The following is a 15,173-nucleotide window of genomic DNA, read 5'->3' on the forward strand; positions in this document are numbered from 1 at the left end:
ACAGACTTGTGGGGCACCGGTATTGAGGATGATTGTGGAGGAGGTGTTGTTGCCTATCCTTACTGACTGTGGTCTGTGGGTTAGGAAGTCTAGGATCCAGTTACTATCATAGTAATGTTGGGAGCTCCAAATGGTCTTCGCAACTAACTTTGCTTTAGACTGGATTTTAAAAATAAAAGGTTCCCTAAGTAAGTGTATAGAGCTCAAACTGGTGAAGCGAAGAACACTTTTCAATTGGATTAGTAATCACAGAACCTCTATCTGAGTTATAATACTGTATAATATTCATAATATGAAACTGCTGCAGGTAAAGAGTGTTTTAATAATACAAAAACAGAAAATGCTGGAAAATCTCAGCAGGTCTGACAGCACCTGTGGAGCGAGAATGGATCCAACGTTTCGAGTCTGGATGATCCTTCGTCAGAGCTAAGAAGAAAGAAAATCAGAAGAGAGGGTTTCTGATTTTCTTTGCTCTTAGCTCTGACGAAGGGTCATCCAGACTCGAAACATTGGCCGGAATTTTACCGTCCCACTCGCCACGGGAATCGGAGCACGTGAGTGGCAGACCATGGAAAGGTCCATTGACCTCGTGCGCGATTTGATGGTTTCGAGACGAGTGAGGCTGTAAAATCCCACCAGATGGCTCTACTCTCAGATGCTGTCAGACCTGCCGAGATTTTCCAACATTTTCTGTTTTTGTTTCATATTGCAGCATCCACAGTATTTTGCTTTTATCTTAGTGTTATAATAATGTTTTTAATTAAACAAGTATTCAAAGGTATCAGTGAAATGGATATGCCTGCTTCTCAACACAGAGTCTGTCTATCCTTGGCAAGGGCACATATATTCGGGTAAGCGTTCTCCAAGGCGGCCTTCACGACACACGACAGCACAGAGTCGCTGAGCAGAAACTGATAGCCAAGTTCCGCACACACGAGGACGGCCTCAACCGGGATATTGGGTTCATGTCACACTATTTGTAACCCCCACAGCTTGCCTGGACCTGCAAAGTTTCACTGGCTGTCTTGTCTGGAGACAATACACATCTTTTTAGCCTGTCTTGATGCTCTCTCCACTCACGTTCTTTGTATCTTAAAGACTTGATTAGCTGTAAGTATTCGCATTCCAACCATTATTCATGTAAATTGAGTCTGTGTCTTTATATGCCCTGTTTGTGAACAGGATTCCCACTCACCTGAAGAAGGGGCTTGGAGCTCCGAAAGCTTGTGTGGCTTTTGCTACCAAATAAACCTGTTGGACTTTATCCTGGTGTTGTTAAACTTCTTACTGTGTTTACCCCAGTCCAACGCCAGCATCTCCACATCAAGGGCACAGAAAGCAGGAGTACAGGGATTAAGCAGGATTATGGGGACAGCATAGCACAGGGAGACAGAGAACAAGAAGAGCACAAAAAGAGCAGGTGCACTGATGGAACAGAGCACGCCTCTGGTCACTGTTCTTTTATGTTATTTTATGGACCATTGTTACAGATCACTGGCTGATTGATTGTGTCTCTGTACTCTACAAAGCATAAAGTTTTCTTCACAAAATAAATTAGTGATGGCTCCTCTCCACTGCATTGGCTGCAAACCTGGCAAACTTATGAAAATTAGGTTGACCCTGTCAAATCTGCCATGGTTAGCATCAGGAAAAGTGGGTAGTCTCAGAGTCAATGATTTCATATCATGTTTCCTCAAAGTGGAATCTCCTGGTTTTTGTGTATCCAAAAATATAGGAATCACAAAAATTGAAATACAAATATAGTACTAATCTAAATTAATGTTTCCTTCTCACTAATTTGCTAATCAATAGACATAATCCATCACTCCCAACTTGTTTATGCCTCCTGTTCCCTGGACTTCCCTCAATTGTGAGGCCTCCCAAACACCCTCCCTTAAACTTCCCTGAATGCCAGGGACTTCTCTGCACCCAACATTACTCTCTGCTTGCAGGCCAGCTGCTGCCTCTCAACTGCCATGGAATCTTAACCTTTGCTGTGTCAGAACGATTTAAAATTACCCTTCCAGTGATTATATTTAACTGTTTTACATACCTGAATGGACTGTCAGAATTTTCTTATATTTTGTAAAATTACCTTACTTGACTAATTTCAGGATCAGGTTATGTACGATTATTGCTATTGCACATCTTGTGCAGCTAACCCTTTGAGTTGCCCTCAGATCAATGGAACACAACTAAGAACGTACACCAATCTGAACAGCAAACACAAGAGGAAACAGTATTTACAAATGCTCAAATTAGATACTGGCCGTGAAATTGCATGGTGGTTATTACATGTTTGTCAGTCTAACATTGGTGGGAGACCAGAAGAACAGAGAACAAAGAAAATTACAGCACAGGAACAGGCCCTTCGTCCCTCCAAACCTGCACCGACCATCTGAACTAAAACCCCCTACTGTTCGGGGGACCATATCCCTATATTCCCATCCTATTCATGTATTTGTCCAGATGCCCTTTAAAAGTCACTATCATATCTTCCACTACCTCCACCGGCAGGGAGTTGCAGGCACGCACCACCTCTGTGTAAAAAACTTGCCTTGTACATCTCCTTTAAACCTTGCCCCTTGCACCTTAAACCTGTGCCCCCTAGTAATTGACTCTTCCACCCTGGGAAAAAGCTTCTGACTATCTACTCTGTCAATGCCCCTCATAATCTTGTAGACTTCTATCAGGTCGCCCCTCAACCTCCATCATTCCAGTGAAAACAAACCAAGTTTCTCCAACCTCTCCTCATAGCTAATGCCCTCCATACCAGGCAACATCCTGGTAAATCTTTTCTGTACCCTCTCCAAAGCCTCCACATCCTTCTGGTAGGATAGCGACCAGAATTGAACACTATATTCCAAGTGCAGCCTAACTAAGGTTCTATAAAGCTGCAACATGACTTGCCAATTTTTAAACTCAATGCCCCAGCCGATGAAAGCAAGCATGCCATACGCCTTCTTGACTCCCTTCTCCACCTGCGTTGCCACTTTCAGTGACCTGTGTACCTCTTCACCCAGATCCCTCTGCCTATCAATACTCTTAAGGGTTCTGCCATTTACTGTATATTTCCCATCTTCCAAAATGCATTACCTCACATAAATCCCAGAAAAATGTCACCATCAGTAATCAGTACACTGTTTCTTTGGGCCTTCATTCTCTTGCCAGAGTGACAGAAGGAGACAGAGGTAACCCAGTGAAATTTCAAGACCAGCATGCTTATTTCGAATGGAACAAATAAAATATGTGCTTGTGGATTTTTAAAGAATACCCTTACCTTTTGTCAATGCAGCACAGGGTTTAATTAAATAAATTTGCACACTACTCTTTTTCCACGTGATAAGTGGTTGGGAATTTTCTTGTTTTACTGAACATAATCATTATCTGCTATAATCTAAACAAATAATTTTATATTCATGCCAAAACCCTCTTCTATTCTTTCTTACTTTGTTGTTATTATTATTGTTACTTCTAACATTACTATTTTATTCTGAGTTTTTGGCAGGAGGAACATAAAATAGTCGGTTCCAAAGGTTAAAATAACATAATACTTCATTGATCTGAAAAGACAACTGTTATTACAAACAATTTACTAGCATAGTTTTTATAAGGCTGGCAAAGTCAGTTGTAAACGTTCTATTCTATTAAATGTTAATCATGATGTAGTCCTTCATCAGAAAAAAGCCAAAGGCTTATTACATTGCTTGATGGACAAAGCTGAACTCATTCCGTTCTGCCGAGCCACAATAGTAGTCTAGTAGACATACATTTCTTCCTCAGAGACTTCAAATTGCATTTTGATAACATGAACAAAAGTTAATTGATGAAGCATCAGTCCTCCAACAAAAAGGGGGCAAAAACTCTGTTCTCTGTACCATGCACACGAATGGAAACCAAGGGCAGTGGCCATGTGTCCCCTGTTTTAAATGCATCGCCACAGGTTTACAACAAGCCATTTGCTGCAGGACCAGCAAGTTTCAGAATGTATACCCCTGAGCGTGTTGAATTTTATGTTGCATGTACTTTCATACTGTTCTGTCAACTCCAACCTGCCATGATTCTGGCACAGCTTCACTGCTGTGTGCTTTTAAAATTGCACAACCACCTGAAACATTGTTGTTTGTTTTTTTAAACTGTGTTGTCAGGGTTTATAAGGCTTAGTTTATGAACCTTTTTTTTGGTTTACTTTCCTTATTACATTTGTAGCGTTACTTGTTCACCTTTCATCTTTAATTTATCAGAGCATTTTTCTCCCTTTGTCTCCTTTTAAAATCAATCAAGATAAAAACGTCTGCTGCACCTGAGGAAAGTGGCACAGACTCGCTATTACCCAAACAGACAGGTCCACAAATCAGAGTGATTTGGTTCATCAAGATCTCAGAGTCAGAAACACCAGAAGCTGGTCTTTAATTGTACATTGGTTTAATTCAAAAAATGTGAGAACAATAGAAGTTGGAGGTTTTGGAGAGATTATTTTACAACAACTCAGTAGGTGACAAATGGATCATGATTAAAGCTACAATACTGAACATGTAGCTTAAATACATTCTGAGAATTAACAAGCAGAGGCCAAATACACATGGCCTGAAACACATCAGCAAACGTAATGGGCAAAAGTTTTGCTGTCAAAATAATAGTGAAGCGAATGATGCTTGGTGTTATTTATGCGCAAATGACACAGCGACTTCAGGAAAGGAACTGAGGCAAGGTTAAATGTGGAGACCCAAAGGTTGCTGTCTGAGTTACTCTACTCCAGCATTAGCTTCGCACAAAAAGCATTGTGCGATCAGATGACTTGTTTTCCTCACTGTGTAAACTGATGATATCACATTCAGCAACTTGCCATTCAAAAAATGAAATAACTTGTCTAATTTATGGCAGATGACATTAGATGCCACCTCAAATTTAGGCCTATAAAAGGGAAATGATGAGGAATATTTAAGTCTACAGATGCTGCAGAGAGAAAGTGGAAGAGGTTCACTAGGATGAATATATGAAAATGAAGGAACATACGAAAAGAGCAATCAGATGACCAAAGAGAGACCTTGAAAGAAAAGATAGCAGATGAGCTGAGCATCGTAGTTTAAAAAAAGTCAGAGATACTTGAAGAAAGGTAAAGGTTAATGGCCCAGATGTTGTAGTCAGTGGCGAAGCAATGGTACACACTGCTCATTAGACTTGCAGCTGCCAGAGATTTTTCCTGGACTTTTGAGTGGCAACTTACAGTATTTAGATATCGTTTCAGAATGTCGCCCTCTACAGGGGATCTGAGATGCATCTGAACAGGACAAGCAACAACAAGTCTTTTCAACCAATCTATTTGACGAATCTTCACTGAGACATGCAGTCTGGAATTTTATCAACTTTGTGCTTACTGAAATCATAGAATCATAGAGGTTTACAGATGGAAACAGGCCCTTCGGCTCAACTTGTCCATGCCGCCCTTTTTTTTAAAAACCCCTAAACTAATCCCAATTGCCTGCATTTAGCCCATATCCTTCTATCCCATCTGACCCATGTAACTGTCTAAATGCTTTTTAAAAGACAAACTTGTACAAATGGTGGAACTGTTTAAGGGTCAGGGTTAGTTAGACATTTGATTAGTTAGCCAGCTTTGACGATGCTTTTTCATTGAGTAATGACATTAGTTTCCCACCTCTGTGTTTCCTGACCAATCAATAAGAGCAAATGGGATGATGTGCCCAAACAAACAATAGAGAATCTCTATTTAAAGTGACCCTGCAGAGTTCACAGTGGCAGCCCTGAGTGAAGCATTGAATATAACAGTGGAAAGCAAGAAGTTTTGGCAGGAAGATGGCAAAATGTGGGAAGTTTACCTTCCCTGGTTCTCAGACTCATTCCTGGAGGGTATGTTGAAGAGAGGTTCTCTTCCTGAGCACAGGCTAGAGTGGTCAGCCAGCTTAACCAAGCAGACATATAAATAAAAGCAAATTACTGCGGATACTGGAATCTGAAACCAAAAGAGAAAATGCTGGAAAATCTCAGCAGGTCTGGCAGCATCTGTAAGGAGAGAAAAGAGTTGACATTTCAAATCCAGGTGACCTTTTTCAAAGCTGGCTACTTATTTGACAGCTTTGACAAAGGGTCATCTGGACTCGAAACGTCAGCTCTTTTCTCTCCTTATAGATGCTGTCACCTATAGGTTCAGGGAGCTAGATAATGTTAAAGATCTTGAAGAGTATACGGCTAATAGGAAGGATCTTAAGAAGGAAATTAGGAGAGCCAGAAGGGGTCATGAGAAGGCCTTGGCAGGCAGGATTAAGGAAAACCCCAAGGCATTCTACAAGTATGTGAAGAGCAAGAGGATAAGACGTGAAAGAATAGGACCTATCAAGTGTGACGGTGGGAAAGTTTGTATGGAACCGGAAGAAATAGCAGAGGTACTTAATGAATACTTTACTTTAGTATTCACTATGGAAAAGGATCTTGGTGGTTGTAGTACAAACTTGCAGTGGACTGAAAAGCTTGAGCATGTAGATATTAAGAAAGAGGGTGTGTTGGAGCTTTTGAAAAGCATCAAGTTAGATAAGTCATCGGGACCAGATGAGATGTACCCCAGGCTACTGTGGGAGGCGAGGGAGGAGATTGCTGAGCCTCTGGCGATGATCTTTGCATCATCAATGGAGACGGGAGAGGTTCCAGAGGATTGGAGGATTGCGGATGTTGTTCCTTTATTCAAGAAAGGGAGTAGAGATAGCCCTGGAAATTATAGACCAGTGAGTCTAACCTCAGTGGTTGGTAAGTTGATGGAGAAGATCCTGAGAGGCAGGATTTATGAACATTTGGAGAGGTATAATATGATTAAGAATAGTCAGCATGGCTTTGTCAAAGGCAGATCATGCCTTACGAGCCTGATTGAATTTTTTGAGGATGTGACTAAACACATTGATGAAGGAAGAGCAGTAGATGTAGTATATATGGACTTCAGCAAGGTATTTGATAAGGTGCCCCATGCAAGGTTTATTGAGAAAGTGAGGGGGCATGGGATCCAAGGGGACATTGCTTTGTGGATCCAGAACTGGCTTGCCCATAGAAGGCAAAGAGTGGTTATAGATGGGTCATATTCTGCATGGAGGTCGGTCACCAGTGGAGTGCCCCAGGGATCTGTTCTGGGACCCTTACTCTTTGTGATTTTTATAAATGACCTGGCTGAGGAAGTGGAGGGATGGGTTGGTAAGTTTACTGATGACACAAAGGTTGGAGGTGTTGTGGATAGTGTGGAGGGATGTCAGAAGTTGCAGCGAGACATTGATAGGATGCAAGACTGGGCGGAGAAGTGGCAGCTGGAGTTCAACCCAGATAAGTGTGAGGTGGTTCATTTTGGCAGGTCAAATAGGATGACGGAATGTAATATTAATGGTAGGACTCTTGGCAGAGTGAAAGATCAGAAGGATCTTGGGGTCCAAGTTCATAGGACGCTCAAAGCAGCTGTGCAGGTTGAGGCTGTGGTTAAGAAGGCGTATGGTGTCCTGGCCTTCATCAATCGAGGAATTGAGTTTAGGAGTCGTGAAATAATGTTGCAGCTATATAAGACCCTGGTCAGACCACACTTGGGAGTACTGTGCTCAGTTCTGGCCGCCTCATTACAGGAACGATATGGAAGCCATAGAAAGGGTGCAGAGGAGATTTACAAGGATGTTGCCTGGTTGGGGAGCATGCCTTATGAGGATAGGTTGAGTGAGCACGGCCTTTTCTCCTTGGAGAGACGAAGGATGAGGGGTGACCTGATAGAGGTGTATAAGATGTTGAGAGGTATTGATCGAGTGGATAGTCAGAGGCTTTTTCCCAGGGCTGAAATGGTTGCCACAAGAGGACACAGGTTTAAGGTGCTGGGGAGTAGGTACAGAGGAGATGTCAGGGGTAAGTTTTTCACTCAGAGGGTGGTGGGTGCGTGGAATGGGCTGCCAGCAACGGTGGTGGAGGCGGATTCGATAAGAGACTTTTAGATAAGTATATGGAACTTAGTAAGATAGAGGGTTATAGGTAAGCCTAGTAATCGCTAAGGTAGGGACATGTTCGGCACAACTTTGTGGGCGGAAGGGCCTGTATTGTGCTGCAGTTTTTCTATGTTTCTGTTTCTAAATCTAACTTGGAACTGTATTTCACACACCATCAATGCTAACCCATGTCTTTAATCTCCCATAGCCCATCACAGGTCCTAATGGAGATGAGGGATGAGCCTGAGAAGTCTTTAGAGGTGGACCAGCATGCTGAGATGTACCAACACACAACTCCTGTGCATCCTCCTCCAGCATACGTAAACACACCCTGATGGGTCCAGCATTACATAGGGTGGGCACATGGTGCAAAGTACTTTACATGTGAGATCTTCTAGATCTCCTCAGCTTGAAAGCAACCGGAAGCAAAGAGTTTTAGGGCTGTGATGATATTGATGGCCAGTGGTAATGCATGCCCACCTAGCCCTCTTGGAAGGTCTCGTTTCAAAAGGCCACAAATGTCAACAACAAGTGGCCGAGTCTCCTGAAGCACTGTTGCTCTGTCACGTCAAAGACCCTCTGTTTGTACACCTTATTTGGGGCTGTTTTGGGGAATATCTTACAAATTCATTGTTCATGGATTACTTTATGTGTGCATATTCTCTTAACAGTAGAGTGAGAAATATAATTTTTACTGAAAAAATGGATGTCCCCCTGGATTGAAGGCTTTTCCAGATGGTTCTCTGTGATTTGTGGATTCCTGCCCTTTGCAATGCTTTTGCAAGTAAGACAATATGGTCACATTATCCTATGACCTATACAACAATGTTGAGTCATTTTCCATAAAAGGCACATGGCAAGTCCATTACAGTTATCTGGCCTCCTCCTCTCTGTAGTGATCAAAAGGGTCAAAGTTGTTCACACTCCACGGTGGCTTATCACTTAGTTTTGTTGTGTTTGCAGGAAAAACATGAAGTCAATTTGGAACATTGATTTAATCCATACATTTTTTAAATAAATGTGATCTTCAGAAAAGTTTTTCTAAAATTCTGTATTTTTAGGGGGAATTTGAGCCCACATTCGACGTGACTGCCAATGGTGACGTGGGTGCAAAATCGCATGAGAATTGGAAAACATCTCTCTGGATTCAGCTCTGAGATTCGGAATATTAATTCCCAGTTGTATATGTGTCTTCTTGAGAGTTAATCATGTCATGACTCTACTTCTAACTAATTCAGACCAACTTCATTTAGTTTCTTAGCATTGTAACATTTTAGCTCTTCAGACACCCATGTCATTTTTATCGTAAGTTAAATATTATAAGCGAGCTATCACTGATCCTTACTTTTGCAAATTCTATGAATAACATCTCCCTGTTTTACTTAAAAAGTCCAAAACCTCCACAAGGAAGAGTGTAGCAGTGTACTCCTCTGGCTATGCTGCAATACAGTAAGAAGTCTCACACACCAGGTTAAAGTCCAACAGGTTTATTTGGCAGCACTAGCTTTCAGAGTCCCAGGCTCCTTCTTCAGGTGATGAACCCCAGTCCAATGCCGGCATCTCCACATCATTTATGCTGTAATACTCAAGATTGCTTGCTTCGACTATGATTTGTATAGGGGTGATGTCAAAAGGACATTAAGGAGGGACAATTTCATCAATTAAATGTATAGTTCCAAATGAGATTGTTACATTGGGCCCGATTTTACCAAAGCTTTGCGCCCGAAATTCGCGGTAAAGTTGGGTGTCGGGCCTATACTGCAATCTGCACCCGATTCCAAGCAGATCGCGGCTTTACCGACACCCGATTCGCGCCTGAATCGGGCGGCCTGATGATTTAAGTGTATTTGCATGCATTTAAATCGACTTAATGAACCGCACGCCCAGCCCTATCGCCAAATCCCACTTTACCGTCTTCTGGCCCGTTCTGCACCCGCGCGGTAAGCGACCTGCAAAATAAAAGTCTGAAGTCGTCGCTGCAGCTTCCGAAGAGCGGGGTCAGAGCCTCCAACGGCTCTCTGACCCAGGTCATCCTCTGGTTAGGAGGGGGGCGGGACCCAGATCATCCTCTGGTTGGGGGGACGGGGGGGGGGACGGGGCCCAGATCATCCTCTGGTCGGGGGCGGGGGGGTTCCGCTGCCAGTCTGCGGCCGATCGGTGGGGAGGGAGAGGGCTGGGGGGTCCGCCGCCACTCTGCGGGCGATCCCTTCTCCCCACCGGAGGAACGTATTCTTCCTGCCGGAGTGGACATGCAGCCATGCCATCCCACAAAACCTTCAGGATGAAGCGAATCCTCACTGAGAAGATGAAGCAGAATCGGCCGATTCCACTGTGGATCCGCATGAAAACCGGCTACAAGATCAGTACAAGTCCAAGAGGAGACACTGGAGAAGGACCAAGCTGGGCCTGTAAAGGGATACACCATCACTGGTACACTACCAGCCACAGATTACTCTTCCCTGCAGGGGCAAGAGAGCGGGAGAGATGGCTGTGGCTGGTAGTGTACCAGTGATGGTGTATCCCTTTATAGGCCCAGCTTGGTCCTTCACCAGTGTCTCCTCTTGGACTTGTACTGATCTTGTAGCCGGTTTTCATGGGGATCCACTGTGGAATCCACTGGATCTGGGTTCCACCCCCCCCCGCTCCCACTGCCCCCCCTCCGCCTCCCCGACCAGAGGATGATCGTCAGAGAGCCGCTCTCTCCGCTTTCTGCTTTTTTTTTCTTTCGCGCCCGGGCACGCTCTGTCAGATTTTTTTCGAACTGCGCATGCGCAGTTCAGAGCTCCGATCGGTCCGCCAGCGCTAAGCCCCACCCACAGCGCGAATCGGACCGGAGCCGGCAAAACACGTATCGGCGCGCTGGAAAGAAGATTCCAGGCGCGGATCTATTTGACGTCCGGATTCGGCACTTAGACTCAAAATGGTAAAACCAGGCCCATTGACTTTAATTTTCCGCAATGCCAGTGCCACATTCCCGTTTTTATACAAATGAAAGTGGCAGGTTAGATAGCAATAACTGAACTAATCACTTACCCTATTTGCCTGTTGGTGGAAGGTGCTTGTGTGATGACTGAACTGGAAGTTGGCGAAGGCATGGCTTGCTGAATTACTACACCACTGTCATGGTTTGACATCCTTGTGGAAGCAAGCTGATGTGGTGCTGGTCCTGACATAGGCCCTTGCACTGACCCATGCACTGATAAATTCTTTTACAAAAAAATAAAATAAATATGTTAACTTTAAGATAGAAATTTAAAATATATAGAAGATTAACATACTGCTTATATTTTATAATATATGAGAAAATGCCAAATCACTACATACTTAATAGACTTTTAAAAAATATATCTTTAATGCATTCTCTTCTGCTCTTTCGATCTGCTTTCTGCAGGTGACTGAGAAGACAGGAAGGTGACTGGTTCCCTAACCTCTATTAATAATGCATTGTAAGTGGAAAACTGCCTAATTCGACACTGCCCAAGGTGACTCTTGTTTTCAGTTTTCATCGCTTTACTGTAGGTTTGTATCAATCCTATACTTTTACCTTTTTCTAATAACATAACCACTATGAATCCACATTTAACTACTCAAGAACAAATCTCTTGAAACACCAATGCATGATACTTCATAGCATCTACAGGATCATTCTATATAGTTTATCTTCCATAATTCAAGAGTACTTATGTTCAGGTGGTTGAATTTCCTCATGAATTCTCTTGATCATCAGCGAAAAATTCCCTAAAAGTATAATTTTTCTGATCTACTGCCGCAATTATAAGGGATGATTGGGAGAACGCTACAGAAATTCAGCATCATTTTCATAACATATGGTGATGTTAATACAAAAATAAGTTTTATAAACCTTCATATTAGAATCATAGAATCCCTACAGTGCAGAAGGAGGCCATTTGCTTCAGGCACTGCCCTACAGTGCAGAAGGGGCGGCACGGTAGCACAGTGGTTAGCACTGCTGCTTCACAGCTCCAGGGTCCCGGGTTCGATTCCCGGCTCGGGTCACTGTCTGTGTGGAGTTTGCACATTCTCCTCGTGTCTGCGTGGGTTTCCTCCGGGTGCTCCGGTTTCCTCCCACAGTCCAAAGATGTGCAGGTTAGGTTGATTGGCCAGGTTAAAAATTGCCCCTTAGAGTCCTGAGATGCATAGGTTAGAGGGATTAGCAGGTAAAATATGTGGGGGTAGGGCCTTGTTGGGATTGTGGTCGGTGCAGACTCGATGGGCCGAATGGCCTCCTTCTGCACTGTAGGGATTCTATGGGATTCTATGATTTGGCCCATTGGGTTTGCAGCGACCCACAATCCCACCCAGTCCCTATCCCTGTTGCCCCATGTATTGACCCTGCAAGTCCCCCTGACACTAAGTGGCAATTTAGCATGACCAATCAACCTAACCTGCACATAGGAAATCGGAGCACCCGGAGGAAACCCACGCAGACACGAGGAGAATGTGCAAACTCCACACAGGCAGTGACCCAAGCCGGGAATCAAACCCGAGTCCTTGGTGCTGTGAGGCAGCAGTGCTAACCACTGTGCCATCATACTAAATAACCCTTGATCTCAATCCAAAAGAAATGAATATTCCATTAAACCTGCATAGGATATTATATATTGCATAACAGAACTAAATATCCCCATTTTTCATACTTTGTACAGGGACAAAGAAAGTGCTCGTCATTTATGCTCAATACCAATGCTAAACTGTGGATATCTGAATGGGTCTATAAGTGTGCAACTCATGATTTTGCTATTGTTTAAAACATTGAAAATGCTGGTCTCAGCTGCATGGATGTTCAATACTTAGAGCATGTGATTAATGTCCTTAATTTCTCCACCAATATATTCTGAAAATGTGGTTAAAGGAAGGTATGGAATATAAGCCACAGGAATTGGAATTGACATACTTTCTCTAAAAGGTTCTAGGCTGAATTTCCATGGAAGTTATCCTGATTGTTCACTGAAGATCCACAAAATTCTCCAGGATTTCTGTGGGCCTCACACTAAGGTTATGAAAGAAAATCACAAGAACCCCCAACAGAAACTTATAGCAAGAGCTAAATTTCATCTTGCTAAAAATAATTATGGCTTTAAATGTAGTGTCTTTGAATATCTGCTTGGGATCTGGGAGGAGGGGGAAATGCGGATACTGCAGAACACAACCCCCCCCCCCCCCTTTCCAAGTGGGTTTTGATTGGCCACTTAAGGGCCATTTCCCACCCTTCCTCAATTTTTAGGGTGGGAGATACTGGATAGATCGGAGGGCAGGGGGGAGGGGTGGTGGCGGGGTTTCTGGCCGCCTGGCATTGGAGGTGGCTCACTGATATCTGCGGTATTTTTTGTAGCTTGCCTGTCCTGCCTCCGGGGAACTCACCGCAGTGGTTGCCTTTGGTGGGATTGGAAGATCCCACCGGCAGGAATAGCCAGAAAATCTCTCCCTAAATCTCAGTTGGAAAGTGTACATGTGCCCTCCATCAAAAGCCCCTTTCTGACTGCGGCGCCTCCCCTCAAGGACCATACACCTCCCCACGACATGTCCCTCTGATGGCAGGGAAAGCAGGTCTCCCAAAGCAGGAACATCTAACCCCACCCCTCTGTAAAACAACAGGATTATCTAGAGCCGAGGGAGACTTTGTCCCCACATGGTCAATTCCCATTTTGGATCCAATGGACTTCAGTGAGAATCAGGAGAGATAGAAAATGAATTGCTGATTGGCAATCACATGTTTTATACTGTCGCTCAATGTCAAATTCTATCCCTATCCTTGACCTGATGCAGAGATATAAAAAGGACAACAAGATTGTGCAAATAAGTGAAGGTGTAAAGACACAGGTAGATTCCAGGCAAAAGCTTCACAAACTTTGGAAAAATAAAGAAAGAAAAAAAATCAAGGTGCATTGGTGAATCTGTTGCTGCTCTAGCACAACACTCTACCACCTTCTCCCCCTTCCCACTGGCCCATCAATTTTTCAACCTTACAAAAACATCTCTCTGTCTTTCAACCTTAATTTCTGTTAAATGGCACAAAATCGACCAGAAATGTCTGAGTCTGTTTTTGTCTTAATGGATGGAGACCTGCTGTGCATTTCTCGCATTTTAAGCTTTCTTGTTTTCTTCAAAGCAAAGGTGAGTTATAATTATCTGTCAATTAACTAAAAGTTTTATTCAAGTTCCGCTTTTAGCTCATTTTACGTTTATAAAATAACTGAAACAGATCCTTTGAAGTGACGTGCAGAAGAGAATCATATGGTTTGCCTAAATGAGCAGAGCAGTACCCTTCTGGATATTTAATGCTCAGCTCAGTGTAAACTTAAAACTAGCAGTTTGACAATGGATAACTTGATCTGTTACACGCTTACCTTGTCAGGTCGGGTTGCAGAGACTGTCCGGGATAGAGTGGATGCTTGTGTTTGACTATCAGTAATTGATGCCTCTTTGCTCTGTACCTCAGTGAGATTGGAAATACTCAAACCCACTGAAGCCTACAAAACAAAGCAAAATAAATTAAAGTATTTATGAAGAATTAAAATTCAGATTCAATTATTAAACTTGGAAACTAATAAGCGTGCTGGAAAGTTTAAAATAAACCAATTTCTTAGCGATAACAACCTAAGTAATTTGCTTTTTATGGCTATGATATTGGAGCCAACCAGGCGCAGGTGTGATTTTTCAGGGGCAGGGCCTTTGCAAACTTTGTGAACGTGCAAACTCCACACAGACAGTGACCCAATCTGGGAATCGAACCCAGGTCCCTGGCGCTGTGAGGCAGCAGTGCTAACCACTGTGCCACCGTGCCACCCAGATCAGACAAGACTTGCAAGAGAAACGGTTTATTGGTCAGGTATTAACAATGACGGTAAACCTCCATGACATTGAAGTCATCACCAACAATTGTGAGGCATGTCAAGAGTATATGCCAAGGCAACATAAAGCACCATTGATTCCACATGGAGTTCCTACCTATCCTCCATCCAAAAGTCACATTCAACCTCTCATGTCATCTCATTGTTGATTACTTTACCCCACGATTCGACAATTATACAATACATCCAGCACAACTGCCATGCCCACTCTAAGAGCTATTTGCAGTTTATTTGGTGTGCCCAGAGAGATCATTATGGATAACAGTTTGCAATTTATTGGTAAGCCATTTCAGAATGTGTGAGAGAAATCGAATATCGATCAAACTACTTCTTCATCTCA

The 15,173-nt window shown here is 43.2% G+C and overlaps 1 protein-coding gene across 3 annotated transcripts in view; it reads right to left on the minus strand.

Annotated features, from left to right (window-relative positions):
* creb5b (cAMP responsive element binding protein 5b) overlaps positions 1 to 15,173 on the minus strand; it is a 353,679-nt gene that overhangs the window by 279,759 nt on the left and 58,747 nt on the right. For all 3 annotated transcript variants that reach the window (XM_078239765.1, XM_078239766.1, XM_078239767.1), the window contains exons 5-6: positions 14,330 to 14,452; positions 10,995 to 11,167 (exon numbers count right to left, since the gene is read on the minus strand). In XM_078239765.1, coding sequence (XP_078095891.1) covers positions 10,995 to 11,167; positions 14,330 to 14,452 — 296 coding nt within the window. The remainder of the gene's footprint in view (positions 1 to 10,994; positions 11,168 to 14,329; positions 14,453 to 15,173) is intronic.

The sequence above is a fragment of the Mustelus asterias genome, chromosome 2, assembly GCF_964213995.1.
Source record: "Mustelus asterias chromosome 2, sMusAst1.hap1.1, whole genome shotgun sequence".
Taxonomy (NCBI): domain Eukaryota; kingdom Metazoa; phylum Chordata; class Chondrichthyes; order Carcharhiniformes; family Triakidae; genus Mustelus; species Mustelus asterias.